The 20,932-nt window shown below is 45.3% G+C and overlaps 1 protein-coding gene across 1 annotated transcript in view; it reads right to left on the bottom strand.

Annotated features, from left to right (window-relative positions):
* The window catches only part of ZNF333 (zinc finger protein 333), a 36,822-nt gene that overhangs the window by 11,606 nt on the left and 4,284 nt on the right, over positions 1–20,932 (bottom strand). The window contains exons 2-6 of the mRNA XM_027582313.2: positions 18,221–18,355; positions 11,467–11,535; positions 9,712–9,754; positions 9,280–9,429; positions 3,557–3,639 (exon numbers count right to left, since the gene is read on the bottom strand). Of these exons, the coding sequence (XP_027438114.2) occupies positions 3,557–3,639; positions 9,280–9,429; positions 9,712–9,754; positions 11,467–11,535; positions 18,221–18,355 (480 nt within the window). The remainder of the gene's footprint in view (positions 1–3,556; positions 3,640–9,279; positions 9,430–9,711; positions 9,755–11,466; positions 11,536–18,220; positions 18,356–20,932) is intronic.

The following is a 20,932-nucleotide window of genomic DNA, read 5'->3' as shown; positions in this document are numbered from 1 at the left end:
AATTATCATATGGTTTCACTTATTTGTGGAACATAAGGAACAGCACGGAGGACATTAGGAGAAGGAAGGGAAAAATGAAAGAAGGGAAACTGGAGGGAGAGATGAACCATGAGAGACGATGGACTCTGAGAAACAAACTGAGGGTTTTAGAGGGGAGGGGGGTGGGGGGATGGGTTAGCCTGGTGATGGGTATTAAGGAAGGCACGTACTGCATGGAGCACTGGGGGTTATACGAAAACAACGGATCGTGGATCACCACATCAAAAACGAATGACGTATTGTATGGTGACTAACATAACATAATAAAATTAAAAAAAAAAAAAAGGAATGGAGGGGGGGCCCAGGCTGGGGGGAGGCAACCTCTGAGGAGCCTCCAGCAGTGGGGGAAACACTGGAGCAAAGAGAGGCGTGGACAGCCAGCAGGCTGAGGGGTAGTGGGGGGACGAGGTGGACCTCCACACATGAGGCATGGTCAGCAAGTTATTCCCGGAAGGAAGCCCTGTGGTGGGAGAAAGGATCTGAACCCTCCTCCACTGGAGGCTTTTCCCTCAGGGAAGGTGTCTGACCTGACTTGCATTTCTAAGGGCTGTCTCTAGCTTCTGTGTCCAGGGTGGGGCCCGGGAGAAAGAGGGGCCTGTAGGGAGCAGTTCCAGGGGGCGCAGAGAACTAACAGTGGCTCTGGGTAGGGTGGTGGCAGTGAGGACAGCAGGAGCAGCCAGAGGTAAATTATATTTCAGGGGAGAAAAGCTCGCAGGACTTGGTGATGGATGGGAAGAAAATGTGGCAGGTGCCTCAGGGCAGGTAACGGGCAGAAATCCTGAACCGCGGGCCTTCCTGGCTGGCATTGGGCCCTCACAGCAAACGCCCTCCCCGGCTTACTGTATATCCAGAAGACCGAGGTGACACCCAGAGAGCCGGGTGGTCCTCCAGAATCAAAGGTGTCCCCCTGTCTCCAATTGTGGGCCTGATCTGCATCCTCAGGTCCAGCCCCAGCCCCTAGGAGAGGCACAGAGGGGACTGAGCAGGACAGAGGCGGCACTGAGGCTGCTCTGGGCCTGAAGGACCCTCAGATTCGGGGTAGTGCCGTCACAAGGCAGGTATGCAGGTCTGGCAGCTTCAGACCTGGTAACTCCCCCTACTCCACTGTGGGCCCCAACCACTGAGGGTCTCAAGTGTGGGCCCCAGCCACTGAGGACCTCAAGGACTGATCACGCCGCAGACGCAGAGGTGAACCTGACCCTTTCTGGTTCTGGGGGTTAGGCTAGGGGGTTGGGCCACAGGCTCTCAGAGGCACTGCAATACGCTTCACTGAAGAAAGGCTAGGAGCCCTCGGTTCTGAATATGAATGTTGTTCTGTTTTCTTAGAGTCTGTGTTTATCTATTTGGCAGCCATCAGTCGCAGGACCAAACTATTGGCCAGAGCTATTTACATCTGCCCTGCCATTCACAGCCCATCCTCTGAACCCTGTCGCTATCCAAGGCTCACGCAAGCCGGTATGACCCTGCCCTGAAACAGCGTGGAAGGGACATGGCATGGGAGCAAGGGGGGCTAGGACAGTAGAAGGGCTGAGCCTGGAGACCACTTCTTCAGCCTGTTTTGGGGTTCTTCTGGGAGCAGTCCCCAGCCCTCTATGTTCCTGTCCTCCCCTGGCCTAGCTGGCCATGAGGGGGAGGCCACAAGGCCTTATTCTCACATGACAGGGAGGCCTCAGAGCTGAGGATGAGGCCCAGTGATGCCCGGAAGGGCTGGCTGAACCATCAGCGCCTTCAACCACGTGGCGGGCTGTACGATTCCCAGCCAGTAGATCCTGGCAGCTAGGACGGCAATCTCTGCAATTAGAGATCTGCATCCTGGATTTGACTCCCAGCTCCAAATGTGGCTGTACCACTTATGGGCTCTGTGTCTTCATGGATGACCCACTCAGTTTCTCCACGTGTGTCCGAGTAGACTTCCTCTGCCGGCTCAGAACATTCTGTGACCACTCGTTTCCTTGTTTCCTGAGGCTCAGATGCAGCAGAAGCCCTCCTCTCCCACACTTAGTGCTCACTGCTGAGCTGGGAGTGGAACTCTGTGGAAGGTGCTAGAATCCCACACTAAGAGGAAAGAGCCCACAGAAACCGGAGAGGACAGCTGTCCCTTTTGGGTCCTCCCTCCCTCACAGGGTCCATCTGCTAATCAAGACACGGGGGTGGTGAAGGCCTGGAGTACCTGTGTTCGCGCCTTCACTGAACAAGCATTAACTGAGTGCTCTGTGATGATGCACAGAGTGCTCCGCGTGGGGTTACTGCAACGATCCTGTCAGCTGAGGCCCCTGCAATCCAGCAGCTCCAGTGAGGTATTTTCAGACCTCAGGGCCTCCAAAGCAACATGCCCTTTCCCAAGCAGCTATTGGAGGACATTCTCCACCTAAACAAAAATGTGAACCGATGGTGAGGAGGACCTGGGCAGTGAGGAGTGTCTCAGCTGCCCTGGGGTCTGATGCGAGCCATGCAGCGGTGAGGCTTTCAGCTGCCCTGCAGCCCACACCAGGCTGTGCAGGGCTTGAGGCTCCGCATGCTCAGAGCAAAGCAATGAAACAGGTCTCTACCATCCAGGCCCTGCCACCCCATCCACTCGCTGGCGTCTCTTCACCCTGAGTCTGACACCATCCATGACAGAGGTGGAGGGGCACAGACCGAGGGAGCCCAGAGATCTCACTGGCTCTGGGACAAACAGGCCCAGCCTGGGGGTGAAACTGGGCTCTATATGTCCCTCTATCCACACCCTAACCCTCATCTTTGAAATCCCCAAGAACAGGAACCTAAACCTTGGAAATTCCTACAGTGTGGGGAGGCAGGAACTCAGGGCCAAGGTGGGAGTAGCGGGGCTCAGTCTGTTCCCTGGTACACTGGAATGTGCCAGCCGGCTCTGAAGGCTCTTCCACGCTTTGGCAGGGGCTTATTTCTGCTGAGATCTTGATTTGTCTCCTAAGTGGAGAGGGGTCCGCAACAGCTCTCCCACGTCCCTTATAGTCAGGGTGACCCTCTCTCCCACGGTTCTCTTGTCAGGTCTAGGTTAGAGTACCTCCTGAAGCCATTCTGGATGCAGCTGAATCAACTCTCCAGGCAGAGTTTGCTCCTGGCTAGGGGTGAGTGACGACAAAACCCCCGCCAACACCCACAGAGTGCCCAGGGCTGCTCCCTTCCCTGTCGAGGCAAGTTTCTAGCACGTTCTGAGGCGCACCTCGCTTAGGCAGGTTGAGGGCTCAAGGATGTTGAGGGGTTTCTCCAAAAGGCAGGAGTTTCCCATGACTGTTGAGGAGTAAATCATACTGCACACAATCAATGTCTGACTCACACTGATGGCAATGTTTACTCGGGAGAACATTCGAAGAAGGGTCTTGAGTGACAGGGTTTACCCAAATTCAGGAGTCATGGCCACTCCCTTCAGACCATGTGGGAATGTCTTTGAGGAGATGCCCCAAATGTCTCCCTGGCTCTGGTGTGCATCTCCAACTCACAAATTCCTCAACTTCTCCCAAGAGAGGGAATAAGGATAATCCCCCATGAATCTTACCATTTGCATACCATGGGGCGAATTTTCCTCCAAAATATCCTGCACAGGAGTCGACACTTTGGATTTAAGTTGAGATTCCCAGTCTAAAACAAATTAGAAAAAAAAAATTAAGTTCTTTCAGAAATAGTGATATGAAATTGACCAAAATAAATATTTAAGTATTTATTGTTTTAAAATATTGTTTTTTAAATATTGAGCCTAAACTTGGGACAGTACTAAAAGGGAAGAAGGTGTCAGTGAGCAAAGGGAGACTCTGCAGGGTACAGCTGTGTGCAGAGTCTGGCAGTGACAGGAGCGGGGGTGGGGCGGGGATGAGAAACTATGTCTTCTGGGGATTGAGACAGATGTCGCCAGAAAGACAGCCTTATCAGAGAAATAAGTAAGAAGCAATTAGACAAAGAACACACACAGAAATGTTCGCTTTCATGAGGAATTGGACAATAAGTGTGGATATGATGTGGAGCAATTGGAACCCTCAACCACCGTTGGTGGGAATGTAAAATGGTGCACGCACCTGTCTGAGAAAGCACTTTGGTGGTTCCCCAAAAAGTTCAGTAAACGACCCAGCAACTCTACTCCTAAGTGTCAACCCAAGAGAAATGAAAACATACCCACATAAAATCTGGTACGTGAATGTTCACAACACTATTCACAAGAGCCAAAAAGTAGAAACAAACCCAGCATCTGTCCATAGACAAATGGACAAACAAAACACGGTCTACCCATACACTGGGACAGTAGTCAGCCCTAAAAAGGAACAAGGCTCTGACACTCGCTACAATGTGGATGAACTTCAACAACATCACACTAACAAAAGATAAGACACCCAAGGCCACATGTTGTGTGATTCTCTTTATATGAAGTATCCAGCACAGGCAAATCCATAGAGACAGAAAGCAGATGGGGGGGGCGCGCGAGACTGGTGAAGGTGGCACAACTTTGTGAATATACTGAAAACCAGTGAACTGTACACTTTAAAAGGGTGGATTCTTTGGTATGTGAATATCTCAATTTAAAAAAAGAGAGAGAGAGAGATTTGAACAGATCGTTTTCTGAGATCAATGAGAAGTAGGAGAAGGCTAGCAGAAGAGAAAAAACACTAACAGAAACTCACTTGAGAAACCTCACCCCAAAGAGTCTCATTTCCCCTTGCGATAAAGGGCCTCTGAAATGCTCTTAGACTGATCCTTCCCAGCACACCGCCCCCCCAACCGGTGGGCAGCCCACACACACTCACCCACACCCGTGGAGCCCTCAGCTCTTCCTCTGGCCCCACCTGGGAGCCCAGACTGGGTCTGCATGGTGGAATCCCCACTCCTGGACAAAGACACACATGCTGAGGGAGGCAGGGAGGGTTTGCAGTGGGCTTCCTGCTTCCGCGTGGGCTTGAGCTCCTGGCACTGAGCGAGGACCATGGGTAGCAAAGTGATCGTACCCAATTTCCAGTGAACTCAGTGAAGCTCTTTCACAAGGGCCCACACCACAAACACCCTCCTCTCTGCCCCACAGGGATAAAGCCCTGAAACCCAAGGCCAAGTTCAATGAGACCCACGCAGGTTCTGACTATAGAAAGAATGAATACAATACAACAGATGGAGCTCTGTTTTCCTGTGGAAGCCCACACATCTTCCTTGGCCTCATAGCTGGCCCTTAAGAGGCATTAGACACCTGCGTGGGAGAAGGACCAGCCTGATGCTAGCCTTACCCCTGGGGGCCAGGGTCCTACACTTGTCCAGGATCACGTATCGGCACAGGTTCTTCCGTGCACCGTCCAGCATCGCCCACTCCTGGATGAGCCCCACCGCCACATCCTCGAAGGTAACTGACTCCTAGAACAACGCACATATATTCTGGCTCCACAAGGACCACCTGCAGGACAACTGGTTATCACTGGGAAAGGGAGCACGTTCGGAACACTCCCACCACAGCAGGGCTCAGCAAACCTGGCCTGCCTCCTGTTTTTATAAATAAAGTTTTACTGGAACACAGCCATGCCCATTTGTTTGCCCATCTCTACAGCTGGTGTTGTGCCGTAACAGCTGTGACCACGACAGGGATCACATGGCCAACTGAGCAGACAAGACTTCCTTTCTTTTACCGGTTGGACAAATCCGAGAGTGTGAGCTTTGGCTCTCTTTGTCACTTCACACTACCAGTGACTGCCCGAGCCTATTTCTGGACTCTAGAGAGTTTTTCCTAAACTCTTTATTTAAGGCATCAGAAGTTTGGGATTGATCACTTAATTTTCATGAAATCCCTAGAACCCCTTCCCAAGACTTAAGCACTTTGTAATCTTTTATGTCTGTGAGAACAGGACTACCACTGCATCTGAGAAACTTAATGGTCTTTTCATCTCAGAACCCTGTAGCGCAGCATGGTCTGACAGAGCTTCCGTGAGGATGGGAATGTTCTAGGTCTGTGCTTTCCAAAAAGGCAGCCACCAGCACGTGTAGCTATTGAGCACCTGAGTGGTCAGGCAACCAAGAAACTGGGTTTTTAATTTTACCGAATTTTAATTAATTTCAAGTTATCCAGACATGTGTGTTTTTGGGTAGCCCTCCCAAGGGATGGCCCAGGTGTGGAGCTCTGCTGCTGCCAAGTCTAAATGACCCCATTCTGCAGTCAGACTCCGGAATCAGGCACAGAGCCCCGGGGTCACTGTGGGGACCCTTCCCCCCAAGCCAGTTCCCACCAGCGCTCAGGCAGTGAAAGAGACTATCAGGTCCCCTGGGGCAAGGCAGAGGGTGCTCCATACTTCCCCTCCCCTTTCGTCCTCAGTTGGGGGTGGGGAGAGAGCAGACAGGACCCAGAGTTACATAATCATGCTCCCCTCCCCCACTGACTCCGACTCCTCCAGGCCCCTTGCCATGACACCAGCGCCAGGGTTTAAGGTCTCATTAGGCGTCCTCCCTGCAATAAAAGAGACCAAGGTAATAAAAGACAAAGGGGGAGTGAGGGTGGAAGCAGAGCCCCACACAGGGGTTCGGCCCAGGTAACACCACTTCCATGGGCCTCCGGCAGGGCAGCCCAGTGAAAACCCTCACACCGAATCTTTCCCAATAAGCAACATATTGCGCCCAGAGCCACCTTCCAGACTACAGCCCCCATAGTGGTTCCTCTCATCTAATAAAAGGATTATTTCTCCTCTTATAGTCTCTCAAAAATACCTCTAACAGCCTCTACTTTTCCTCCACTGCCTCTTATCAAGTTGTGATTTTTAATTTATTTGCTTAGGTGATTTTGCCTCTCCCTCTCCAACTATAATGTACATTCCCAAAGTACAGACCTGTGTCCCCCTTTTTCAGGACTCCAAATCCTGCCACTAGCAGAGTGCTTGATGCGTACTGAGTACTTTATATATTAGGGGTTGACAAACTTTTTCTTTAAAAGGCCAGAGTTAATATCTTAGGATTTGTGGGCCAAATGGCCTCTAAACCAACAATTTAACTGTGGTTGTAGCACAAAAGCAGCCACAGACAAAAGGTAAACCAAAAAAACACATTTGTTTTTCCATTTAAAAAAAACAGTTTTTATGGAAACCAGCATTGGGTCAGATTTGGCACAGTTTGCCAACCCCTGCTCTGTAACATGTGATAGAATACATCAACCAAATTCTCCCAGCTGCACCTCCTACGTGCTCTCAAACATGCCAACTTTGCCAGTTCCCCAATCATCAGGCCCCAACTACCAGCATGAGTCATGAATTGATTCTAGCTCATATATGGACTTTCCAGACACCCTACTTATGGCCAATTCAGTTTCAATTCCCAGTACTAACATATATGGACTCCCCGTTCATTCTTGTCCATCCTAAACTCCATGCTCAGTCCAGGCGTAGGTGTTTTGTTTAAATCACAAACACTCTGTCACTCTCCTACTTAAAACTGAATCAGTGGTGGGGCGCCTGCAGTCAGTAAAGAATCCAACTCTTGACCTCAGCTCAGGTTTCGGTATCAGGGTTGTGTGTTCAAGCCCCACAATGGGCTTCACCCTGGGTGTGGTGCCTACTTTAAAAAATAAAGAAAATTTTAAAAAACTGAAGGCTTCCCAATGGCCTTAGAACAAGGTCCAAAGTTTACCCCGGCCTTTAGGGCCCTGCCCGCCTCTCCAAGCTGGCTCATCCGTTCCACACTTTGTTTTCTCTACTTTAGCTGTCCCTCTTCTCTCAATTCCTGAAACACACCACGCCTAGTCCTGCCTGAGAGGCCCTGCATCTGGAATGTTCTCTCAAATCTCCTCCCTACCCTACTCCAAAGCCCGACCGCTTGTCTAGCTACATGCAGCTCATTTGGGGGATTCAAACATTTGTCCCTTGTAAGGGGTTTTTCCTGACCTCCTCCCCAAGTTCTCCTGCTCCATGTTTCCTTATCACCCTGGTCATGATTAATTTAAGGGAGGATAAAACCTCCACAGAGGCAAGTATTATATCTATTTCAATCACACTGTTTCCCCCTGTACAAGGCCCACTTCATAGAGGGCATCCCCAAGTCGAAACGTGCCAAACAATCAACACTCCCCCAAAATAACTCAGCATAGCCAGCCTGAGGCATGCACCTGCAGACGCACAGAACAATGTAACCCCACAAAAATCAAATATAAAAATGACTTAAAATGCCTGTTCATATAACATAAATCAACACTAGCTTTCAGAAGTCTTTAAGAAACAATGTTAAGTCCAAGATGGCAAGGCAGAACCTGTGCTCTTTTCGACAAAACACCTCACTTGAAATCTGAAGTCTACTTTTCTTCCAGAATTAATTTTTTTCATGTCTCAAAAGTTAGTTTTAACCCTATTATTTAAAAAAAAAAAAAAAAACACACTCCATTTATGACCAACTCAATTTCAATTCCTAGTACTAACAAAGGTATGTCATCTTTTTTCCTGGAGTCCCATATGTTTTTAAGCCTCGTGGTGATTCATTCACAGGCTTGGGGTAACCAGAGTGGGAGCTGCCGGGAAAAGAACTGAATAATCTTCCTTTTCCTTGATGGTAAGACTTCTGACATAACTGGGAAATAGCTTTTCTTAAGATACCCACATCTCGCAGTGAAAAACACTGATGCTCACAAATTAAAAGCTCTTTTAAATGAAAGAAAGGAATAAAGAGAAAGGAAAGGGAAAGGAAAAATGAAATGAAAGCTAAATTAACAGGCCCTAAGCTAAAGAACTACAAATAGTCACCAAAAAACTAAAAAAGAACAGCAACAACAAACTCTTGCCATCCCTTGATAGAGGGGACATTCCATTTTTTAAATTCACTTGTCACTCAAACCAATCGGCACACGCAGACTCAGGACCTAACTTTCCAGTTGCAGAGCTAGATAACATGAAACGTCCTATGAAATAAAAGGTGAATTACTAATTAACAGCTCCATGCATAAGGGAGGTACGGTAGTGTCCTACAAATCCGGGAGGATGGGTGAGGGCTGGGCCGGCTGGTGGTACCACATTTCTGAGCTGCGGGACCTGGACTGTACTACGTGATTTCCCTTTTGATGGATGGGCGACCGTCCTGTCTGCCCGGACAGGCGGTACCCGAGGGCAGCGGGCCGGGCCGGGGGTCAGGGGTGACGGCTGCGAGGCCGAGGGGTACGGGCCCCATCCCGGCGCGGGGTGCCACCGCGGGGAGGAGGCGCCGCCGCACGGACGGCGGTTCAGGGCCCTCCGGCCCCTCCTCGCGCCCGCAGGGCCCTCCCCGCCTTCCCGAGGGGCCGGGCCGCACCTGCAGATCGGCCGGAGACACTCCCACCGCAGCGCGCCGCGCAGCCCAGCACACCCGCCGCCGTCCGCTGCCGCCGTGCACTTCCGCTTCCGGCCTGGAGGTCGCCGGGAGCGGAAGTGGCCGGGGCTCCGGTTCTCGGGACTGGAGGAGCTTAAGGCAGTGACAGAAATGTTGACCCCTTCTTCATCCGGCCTCGGAGAGTAAATCCTAGTTTCCTTCCCCGCGGGGTGAAGTTAGGCTCTGGCATGGGGTCGGACTGGACCTTCAATGGGGCGGGTGGAGGTGGGTCCTGAGCCTGACTGACGAGGCTTGGCCGGGGGCGATGGGGGGGAAGGGGGGCGCGTCTAGGTTGATGGGCGGGGCCCGGGCTTGGTGGGCGAGGATAGGGGTGGGATCTTCCTGGCAAGTTGGGATGCTCCGTGTTTAACTTACCTTCGCCCACCTCCGCTTTGATCGTTTGGTTCAGCCCATGCCCCTACAAAAACATACCCATGGGTAAAATTTCTTTTTCAGATTTTCTAATTTCTTCTAAAAATAGGATTATATATTTTATGTCACCTACAACCTACTTTCTCACTGAAAATAAGATGTGAAAAAATGTTCAAGACAATAGAAAATCTGACTCTCCTTTTTAAAATCTAATATGGGGGCGCCTGGGTGGCTCAGTGGGTTAGGACTTGGCTCTTGGTTTTGGCTCACGTCATGAGCTCGTGGGTCACGGGATCCAGCCTCCCCACCCCCCCCCACTCCCCGTGGGGCTCTGCGATCAGCGTGGAGTTGGCTTGAAAGATTCTCTCCCTCTGTCCCTCCCCCAACTCGCGCTGGAGTGCTCTCTCTCAAATAAATAAATTTTTTAAATATTTTATTTATTGATTTGTCAGAGAGAGACACAGGGAACACAAGCAGGGGGAGTGGGAGAAGGAGAAGCAGGCTTCCCTCTGAGCAGGGAGCCGGATAAGGGGCTGGATCCCAGGACCCTGGGATCATGACCTGAGCCCAAGGCAGATGCTTAATGAGTGAGCCACCCAGGCGCCCCAATAAATAAATATTTTTAAAAACAAAAACTAATGTGTTTGGTATATAGTATACATAATACATACACAGAGGAGTTCAAATGGGGCGGGCGTCTCAACCCATCTCTAAATTTTCCCAGAAATAACCACTGTAACCAGTTCCCTGATAGTCTTTATATATCAAGCACATGTGTGTATTATTTCTTTCAATTAATACTGATATAGCATCGGTGGATTGCTACATGCTAAGTGCTAGGATTACAAAGTGCCTTCCTGCAGGGGAGAGACGGTGAAAGAGATGAGGTTGATCCATTCCAGTAAAACTAAGTCAACACGTTGTAGTATGTGCTATGTTAGCAGAATTTGAAAAAAAAAAAAAAAAACTGATAAGGAGATGAGGCAAAATCAAGAAATTTGGTATGATTGAAAGTGGGTCTTGAAGGATGAATATCAAGCCATGGAAATGGTTATAGGAAATGTTGCAAGTATGGGGTATCGTGTAAGCAAGAATACAGCAGCATAGGGGAAATACACATTCTGGGAATACTAAATAACGTGTTATGGCTAGAAATTAAGGGTATGTTTGTGTTATTGTCACAAACATAGACAAATAGATCCAAGACAAAACAGCTCAGAAGCAGATTCAGGCATATATGGACATTCAGTATGTGTTAGTATTTCAAGTCAATGGGGAAGGGAAGCTCTTGGGACAATTGGCTAAAGGATTAAGTTATTAGATCTCTATTTCCCATCATTCACAAATAATTCCTTTATATTCTACATGTTCCAAAATCTCACTATGATCTACTCAGTAGGCTTGTTTAATATAGAAACGAATGTGTTTCAGCTCTAGGAAATTGTTTTATATTATTTCCTTGAATAATAGCCTCCTTTCTGTTTGGTTTTTTGTTTGTTTCTTTCCCAAATTTCTTAAGCTTTATGTTTTTGGTCTCCTTGCAGATTGTCACCACTTTATATCTTATCCTTCTATTGAATTTTTATGTTGGCTGCCATAACTTTAATTTCTTAAAGCTCTTCTTTATTCTCTGAAGATTCCCTTTTCCCCCAACTATTCTGGTTTCATCTTGTTGAAAATACAAATTAAAAGTCTGTTTAGGAGTTCTCTTTGTTCCCAGAATTAGTTTGGACACTATGGAATCTACCTACTGCTCACATTGTCAAAACTAGGAATCCCCTGAGGTTGCGAATTAATCTGCAGCCTCTGCAGCTGTAATTCTGCTATCTGCAAAATAAATTCTCAGGTTAGTTTTAGAGTTATTTCAAACTTGAGGCTATAAGAAATAAGAGATTGGGTGGTTCAGCATTCACAAATCAATCAATGTGATAGAACACAATAAGAGGAGAGAGAAGAATCATATGGTCCTTTCAATTGATGCAGAAAAAGCATTTGACAAAATACAGCATCCTTTCCTGATTAAAACTCTTCAGAGTATAGGGATAGGGGGAACATTCCTCAAGTTCATAAAGTCTATCTATGAAAAACCCACAGTGAATATCATCCTCAATGGGAAAAAGCTGAGAGCCTTTCCCTTAAGATCAGGAGCACGAAAAGGATGCCCATTCTCACCACTATTGTTCAACATAGTACTAGAAGTCCTAGCAACAGCAATCAGACAACAAAAAGAAATAAAAGGTATTCAAATTGGCAAAGAAGAGGTCAAACTCTTCGCAGATCACATGACACTTTATGTGGAAAATCCAAAAGACTCCACCCCCAAATTACTAGAACTCATTCAGCAATTCAGTAATGTGGCAGGATACAAAATCAATGCACAGAAATCAGTGGCTTTCTTATACACTAACAATGCAACTGTAGAAAGAGAAATTAGAGAAACGATTCCATTTACAATAGCACCAAAAACCATAAGATACCTCGGAATAAACCTAACCAAAGAGGTGAAGGATCTATACTCTAGGAACTACAGAACACTCATGAAAGAAATTGAAGAAGACACAAGAAGATGGAAAAAAAAAAAAAAAGATCCATGCTCATGGATCGAAAGAATAAACATTGTTAAAATGTCTATGCTACCCATAGCAATCTATACCTTCAATGCCATCCTGATCAAAATTCCAATGACATTTTTCAAAGTGCTGGAATAAACCTAAAATTTGTATGGAATCAGAAAAGACCCTGAATCACCAAGGAAATGTTGAAAAAGAAAAACAAAGTTGGGGGCATCACGTTCTCCGATTTCAAGCTGTATTACAAAGCTGTGGTCACCAAGACAGCATGGTACTGGCACAAAAACAGACATATAGACCAATGGAACAGAATAGAGAGCCTAGATATGGACCTTCAACTCTACGGTCAAATAATCTTTGACAAAGCAAGAAAAAACATGCAATGGAAAAAAGACAGTCTCTTCAATAAATGGTTCTGGGAAAATTGGACAGCTATATACAGAAGAATGAAACTCGACCATTCTCTAACACCATACACAAAGATAAACTCAAAATGGATGAAAGACCTCCATGTGAGACAGGAATCCATCAAAATCCTAGAGGAGAACATAGGCAGTAACCTCTTTGACATTGCCCACAGCAACTTCTTTCAAGATACATCAAAAGCTAGCAAAACAAAAGCAAAAATGAACTTTGGGGACTTCATCAAGAGAAAAAGCTTCTGCACAGCAAAGGAAACAGTCAACAAAACAAAAAGGCAACCCACAGATAGGGAGAAGATGTTTGCAAGTGACACTACAGATAAAGGACTCATATCCAAGATCTATAAAGAACTTCTCAAACTCAACAAACAAAAAAACAAATGATCAAGTCAAAAAATAGCCAGAAGACATGAACAGACACTTCTCCAAAGAAGACATACATATGGCTAACAGACACACGAAAAGGTGTTCATCATCATTAGCCATCAGGGAAATTCAAATCAAAGCCACACTGAGATACCACCTTACACCAGTTAGAATGGCAAAAATGGACAGGGAAAGAAACAACAAATGTTGGAGAGGTTGTGGAGAAAGGAGAACCCTCTAACACTGTTGGCAGGAATGCAAGTTGGCACAGCCACTTTGGAAAACAGTGTGGAGGTTCCTCAAAAAATTAAAAATAGAGCTACCCTATGACCCAGCAATTGCAGTCCTGGGTATTTACCCCAAAGACACAGATGTAGTGAAAAGAAGGGCCATATGCACCCCAATGTTCATAGCAGCAATGTCCACAATAGCCAAACTGTGGAAAGAGCCGAGAAGCCCTTCATCAGATGAATGGATAAAGAAGATGTGATCCATATATACAGTGGAATATTACTCAGCCATCAGAAAGGATGAATACCCAACTTTTACATCAACATGGTTGGGACTGGAGGAGATGATGCTAAGTGAAATAAGTCAAGCAGAGAAAGTCAATTATATGGTTTCACTTATTTGTGGAACATAAGGAATAGCACAGAGGACATTAGGAGAAGGAAGGGAAAAATGAAGTGGAGGAAATCGGAGGGAGAGATGAACCATGAGAGACTATGGACTCTGAGAAACAAACTGAGGGTTTTAGAGGGGTGGAGGGTGGGGTTATGGGTTAGCCCAGTAATGGGTATTAAGGAGGGCAAGTATTGCATGGAGTACTGGGTGTTATATGAAAACAATGAATCGTGGATCACTACATTACAAACAAATGATGTACCCAAAATCATAAGGTACCTAGGAATAAATCTAACCAAAGAGGCAAAGAATCTGTACTCAGAAAACTATAAAATACTCATGAAAGAAACTGAGGAAGACACAAAGAACTGGAAAAACGTCCCATGCTCATGGATTCGAAGAACAATTATTGTGAAGATGTCAGTGGTACCTGGTGCAATCTACACATTTAATGCATTCCCTATCAAAACACCATCAACCTTTTTCAAAGAAATGGAACAAATAATCCTAAAATTTGTATGGAACCAGGAAAGACCTCGAATAGCCAGAGGAATGTTGAAAAAGAAAAGCAAAGCTGGTGGCATCACAATTCCAGACTTCAAGCTCTATTACAAAGCTGTAATCATCAAGACAGTATGATACTGGCACAAAAACAGACACATAGATCAGTGGAATAGAATAGAGAGCCCAGAAATGGACCTTCAACTCTATGGTCAACTAATCTTTGACAAAGCAGGAAAGAATGTCCAATGGAAAAAAGACAGTCTCTTCAACAAATGATGTTGGGAAAATTGGACAGCCACATGCAGAAGAATGAAAGTGGACCATTTCCTTACACCACACACAAAAATAGACTCAAAATGGTTGAAAGACCTAAATGTGAGACAGGAGTCCATCAGAATCCTAGAGGAAAACACAGGCAGCAACCTCTTCGACCCCCCCACCCCTCGCAGCAACTTCTTCCTAGAAACATCGCCAAAGGCAAGGGAAGCAAGGGCAAAAATGAACTATTTGGACTTCATCAAGATAAAAAGCTTTTGCACAGCAAAGGAAACAGTCAATAAAACCAAAATACAACCAAGAGAATTGGAGAAGATATTTGCAAATGACATATCAGATAAAGGGCTAGTATCCAAAATCTATAAAGAACTTATCAAACTTAACACCCAAAGAACAAATAATCCAATCAAGAAATGGCCAGAAGACATGAACATTTTTCCAAAGAAGACATCCAAATGTCCAACAGACACATGAAAAAGTGCTCAACATCGCTTGGCATCAGGGAAATCCAAATCAAAACCTCAATGAGGTACCACCTCACACCAGACAGAATGGTTAAAATTAACAAGTCAGGAAACAACAGATGTTGGAGAGGATGCGGAGAAAGGGGAACCCCTCCTACACTGTTGGTGGGAATGCAAGCTGGTACAGCCACTCTGGAAAACAGTATGGAGGTTCCTCAAAAAGTTGAAAATAGAGCTACCATATGACACAGCAATTGCACTACTGGGTATTTACCCCAAAGATCCAAATGTAGTGATCCGAAGGGGTACATGCTCCTCAGTGTTTATAGCAGCAATGTCCACAATAATCAAACTATGGAAAGAGCCAAGATGTCCATCAACAGTTGAATGGATAAAGAAGAGGTGGTATATATACACAATGGAATATTATGCTGCCATCAAAAAAACTTGAAATCTTGACATTTGCAACAACGTGGATGGAACTAGAGGGTATTATGCTAAGCGAAATAAGTCAATCAGAGAAAGACATGTATCATATGATCTCACTGATATGAGGAATTCTTAATCTCAAGAAACAAACTGAGGGTTGCTGGAGTGGTGGGGGTGGGAGGGATGGGGTGGCTGGGTGATAGACATTGGGGAGGGTATGTGCTATGGTGAGTGCTGTGAATTGTGTAAGACTGATGAATCACAGACCTGTACCTCTGAAACAAATAAGACATTATATGTTTTAAAAAAAAAAAGAAGAAGAAGAAGAAGAAGATAGTAGGAAGGGAAAAATGAAGGGTGGGAAATTGGAGGGGGACACAAACCATGAGAGACTATGGACTCTGAGAAACAAACAGGGTTCTAGAGGGGAAGTGGGTGGGGGGATGGGTGAGCCTGGTGATGGGTATTAAAGAGGGCACACACTGCATGGAGCACTGGGTGTTATATGCAAATAATGAATCATGGAACACTACATCAAAAACTAATGATGTATGGTGATTAACATAACATAATAAAATTAAATTAAAAAAACAAATGATGTATGTTGAATAACATAACATAATAAAATAAAATTTAAAAAAAGAAATAAGAGATTATTTTAGTGAAGTAATACAAAGGCTCTGATTCCCTGACAGTGGCTTGAGTAAATATTTTATGACTTTGAGCTTGCCATGCTTTTAAGCTCCCTGTTACATAGAGAAGGAACCAACTGACCCAGCAGTCCTCAAATTCGTCACCTGCTTCTTGCTCTTCAATGCCAGTGGCCACTTTCCCCAAGCTTTCAGTGACCACTCCTTCCAGATGATGAGAGGTCATTATTTAACTTTCACAGTGACTGGCACCCCACCCCTTAACACTAATGGGATTTTCACTGCCTGTAGAGCCCTCACCAGACCCCACTGACCAATCCTTGATGACCATTTCATTGAGGATCTGTGTTCTGCAACCACTCCTGGTACTACTTTCTATTTCAGCGAGGGATCTTAGTTCAAAAAAAATAGAAACCCACCCCAAATACTTCATGCTAACCACGAATTTATTAATGGATATGAATAGCTCAGAGACTCCAGGAGTTTATATAAACAGGAGTAGGGCCCCAAATGAAACTTCAGAAATAATGTAGAGAAAACCCTGTCAGCACTGTCGGGCATTATGATACTCTGGGTACTGTTTGAGACTCTATCTGCTATAGAAATCAAGAATACAAATGGGACACATGAAACTTATCAGATGTGTTAAGTGTAGATAGGTTACTAGCTTACAAGACATAGGTAAAATTCATAAGATACGTTAAATAAAATTGAGTAAGCAGATCGTGTATGTGTTAGACATGGAAAGTGATATTCTGATTCACTGCATATATACAAAGCATACAAAGCATTCAGTGTTCATTCGGTCTTCAGCCACCCATCAGTAACACCAATTTGGACCCACATGTCTTGTGCCCAGAAAACACCATGGCCACTCAGCAGGCTACTTGGCAAGCTATGGTTGTGGTGAGGTGTATTGTCCCCTGCATCTCTCCAGTAGAGCAAGTGTATGTCTTTTTGATTCTTCTGTCTGGGGACCGCTCGCTCAAACCTCAGCTCTGTCTTCACAATCACATTGGCAGCAGGGAAGCATGACATGGAGGGAAAGAGATAAGACCTACAAACATTCTATATCCTATGAGTCAGCTTGATCTGTCTAATCAGACCCTAAGTGTGCTAATTTACTCCATCTCTCCTCTTATTTCTCACTGTGTTTTTGTTTTGAGAGTGTGTGTGTGTGTGTGTGTGTGTGTGTGTGTGTGTGTGTGTGTGTGTACAAGAGCAAGCAGGGTGGGGGCAGAGGGAGAGAGAATTTTAAGCAGGCTCCACACTGGACGTGATGCAGGGCTCCATCTCACAACCCTGAGATCATGACCTGAGCCAAAATCAAGAGTCGGATGCTTAACCAAATGAGCCACCCAGGCCCTCCTCTCACTGTGTGTTTTAAATTATTTAGTAAATCATGTGATTTAAGCTTTTCAGTTTGGTCCGTGAGCCTTTCTATTCTGTGACCTCCAACATGGCTTGCCCAGTGATGCAACTGGAGGCTGTCTTGGCATTAAGGCAATTTCCCACTTGCACAGACACCACAGCCTGTAAGCGGATGTGGCCAACCCTGGGTGCTGGATGCTAACTCTTGATTGTCTAGCAAAGGCATCCCTGGGAAATCTTGTGTGCCTGCTTCTACCCTTGCTCTCTGCACTGCTGGATTGGGATCCAGGTGAGGTTGCATCTGTTTGGTGGAGCCTAGACCTTTGCTACAGGAGAGGAAGGAAAGGCAGGATCTGACTTCTAGAGTGAGAAGCACAGACAGTGATAAGAGGAGCTAAGCACTCAAAGAAAGACAAATATTCTCTACAGCTGATCCGGTCTGCCCTTCTTCTCTCTGCATATATGCAGACAGGGATAGATGATGGGAGGCTGCCCATCAGCATCAACCCTGGTTGTTTCTAGAAGGTGAGCTTTTGCATTATTTATTGTTTTCTTATTTAGACTTGACTATATTACAGTAGTCCCTTCTTATCTGCACAAGATAGGTCCAAGACGCCCAGTGGAAGCCTGAACCCACAGACAGTACCGAACCCTATACATACTATGTTTCTTCCTATACATACATACCTATGATAAAGTTTCATTTGTAAATCAGGCACAGTAAGAGGTGAGCAACAATAACTAATAATAAAATAGAACAGTTACAACAGTATACCGTAATGAAAGTTATGTGAATGTGGTCTCTCTCTCAAAATATCTTGTTGTACCATACTCACCCTTATTCTTCTTGTGATGATGTGAGATGACAAAATGCCTACGTGATGAGGTGAAATGAGGTAGATGACACAGGCATTGCAATGTAGCATGAGGCTATTATTGATCTTCTGATGACTCTTCCAGACCATGGGCAACTGAAACCATGGAAAGCGAAACCACAGATAAGAGTGGAATACTGTAGGGGCACCTGGGTGGCTCAGTTGGTGAAGCGACTGCCTTCGGCTCAGGTCATGATCCCAGAGTCCTGGGATCGAACCCCACGTCAGGCTCCCTGGTCAGCGGGAAGCCTGCTTCTCCCTCTCCCACTCCCCCCTGCTTGTGTTCCCTCTCTCGCTGTGTCTCTCTCTGTCAAATAAATAAATAAAATATTTTTTAAAAAAAAAGAGTGGAATACTGTACTAAAATTAAGGTCCAGTATTACGTGTTGCCTTAAAATCTGGGGGAAACTGGGATGGCCTTGAATGACCTAACCATGAGTTTGCCTCTCCAATCTGCTCCCACGGAAAAGATCTGCTATCCAAACAACCCTCCTTATCATGGGGACCAGATGCAATTGCTGCTAATTCCTGAGTATCAGGTTTCGGTGCTCTGCCAGCCTGCAGAATGATGCAGACAAGCCAACTACATCTTCCCGTTGGGATGGGGTGGGGGGAACCAGGAGGCACCTCTTCCTCTTGTTACTACAAAGCCTGCCTCCCACAACTCCTGGCTATTCACTCTGTTCCCAAGTGCAACTCTATGGGGCCCCATGTGGCATGTGGCATCCTCCTTCCCTGGACTATGAATATATGCGGCGAATAAACTGCTGTGGATCCCATCTGTCTGGCGTCAGATGTCATGTGTTCGACTGTCCCCGCAAATGGCAGGCAGGAATCCCTCCTTCAGCAAAGAGGTGAAGAAGAGGCCATCAAAGCAGGAGGGACTATAAATCATAAATCTTATTAAAGCACCACTGGGACAGACTAATCAGAATTTCAAATATGTTTACCCTTCGACCCAGTTTCAGTGAATTATCCTGTAGAAATATTTACACAGGATCTCAGTGTCAAAACACATAAGGCTGTTCATTGCAGCATTTTTTGCTATAAGATAAAACTAGAAGCAGTCTACATGTGCATCAGTAAGGGACTGAATAAGTACTTCCATATAGTGCAATATGGTGAAGTCATTAAAATTGAAGTGGTAAAACAATACCGAATGATGCAGAAATAATTTCACAATATATTTAACAATAGCTACTCAAAATATGCCAGTGTTATGAGTTAATTAGGCAGCAACATCCTATTTTTCTCCCATAGCATTTATCTATTCCCAAACTTGCCCTGCACCATCTCTCTGATTTTATTCCCTAGAACTGATTCCATAAACATATATTTTTTAACAAATAAAGGAAGAAAATCAAATTTTGTTAATGCCATGGATGTATATTTTTCCCTGAAGAGTAAATGGATTGGCAAGATATTAAATGTGAGAAAATTAAGATTGAGTAAAATTAATCGGTCTGACATGAAATCACCAAACAGAGAAGGTATATCTCAAACATTTGTTGGATGGATGGATGGGTGGTTGGATGGACGATGGAAGGATCGTGGATAAATAAATGTGAAAACCAGGTTCCATGCACCTATTAATTAAATTTAGCTTATTAATTCAATAAGTATCTTTGGACCTGAATTCCCAAGTGCAATAAGAATATATCATATGGTTTCACTTATTTGTGGGACGTAAGGAATAGCAGGGAGGACACTAGGAGAAGGAAGGGAAAAATGAAGAGGGGAACCGGAGGGAGAGATGAACCATAAGAGACTATGGACTCTGAGAAACAAACAGGGTTCTAGAGGGGAGAAGTTTGGGGGGATGGGTTAGCCCGGTGATGGGTATTAAGGAGGGCACGTACTGCATGGAGCACTGGGTGTTCCACAACAATGAATTGTGGATCACCACATCAAAAACTAATGATGTATTGTATGGTGACTAACATAACGTAATAAAATAAAATTTTAAAAAAAGAATATAACAGTACATTTCTGAAACTAACTTTAAAAAAGAATATAATAGTATATTCAAGGTAATATAAAACAGACTGGATAATGAATATCTTTGTAGGATTTGCCTCAGCTCCTTATACCCTAAAGGTTTAAATCATTTTCAATCCTGCTTTATACACCAAGCATTTGAAGCATTGAAGCATTGAATTTCTTATTCCTTAGTTTTCCCGGAAGGTGGCGGTATGATGTAAAGACTAAGTTCTCTATCTAGGTCCAAATAGGATATTTAACCATCTTCATCATCATCGTCATTGTCAATAAAATTATATTGCTAAGGGATCTTGTTTGTGCCTTGGCATAATATTATTTTTAAATCGTATTTCAGAACAAAATCAGAAAGAGTTCGGAAACTTGAATTATTTTTTCCTACTTTATTTTGATGACATAACCAAATAAAGGAGGGATTATGTTAGGTCAGGATCCCTAGGCTTGTGATTTACTGGGGACTGCTCTCAGGAGAGAGAGAATAAGGAAAGCAAGATAAGGCAGAAGAAGGGGTTGAACAAAGATAAAGGTTGAGCTGCAGTCAAATATCAACCTGACCCCATGCGGAGCCCTGGAGCATGAGCGCCACCCCACAGGTGTCCCCACTTAGAGACAAGGGGCTGAGCTTTTGTACTCCCGTCTCAGATCAACGTTGGCTGCAAGAAGCCCCCTAGGGAT

Source organism: Zalophus californianus, chromosome 1, assembly GCF_009762305.2.
Source record: "Zalophus californianus isolate mZalCal1 chromosome 1, mZalCal1.pri.v2, whole genome shotgun sequence".
In the NCBI taxonomy this organism is placed as follows: Eukaryota; Metazoa; Chordata; class Mammalia; order Carnivora; family Otariidae; genus Zalophus; species Zalophus californianus.
This window is presented reverse-complemented; position numbering and strand designations above follow the sequence as displayed.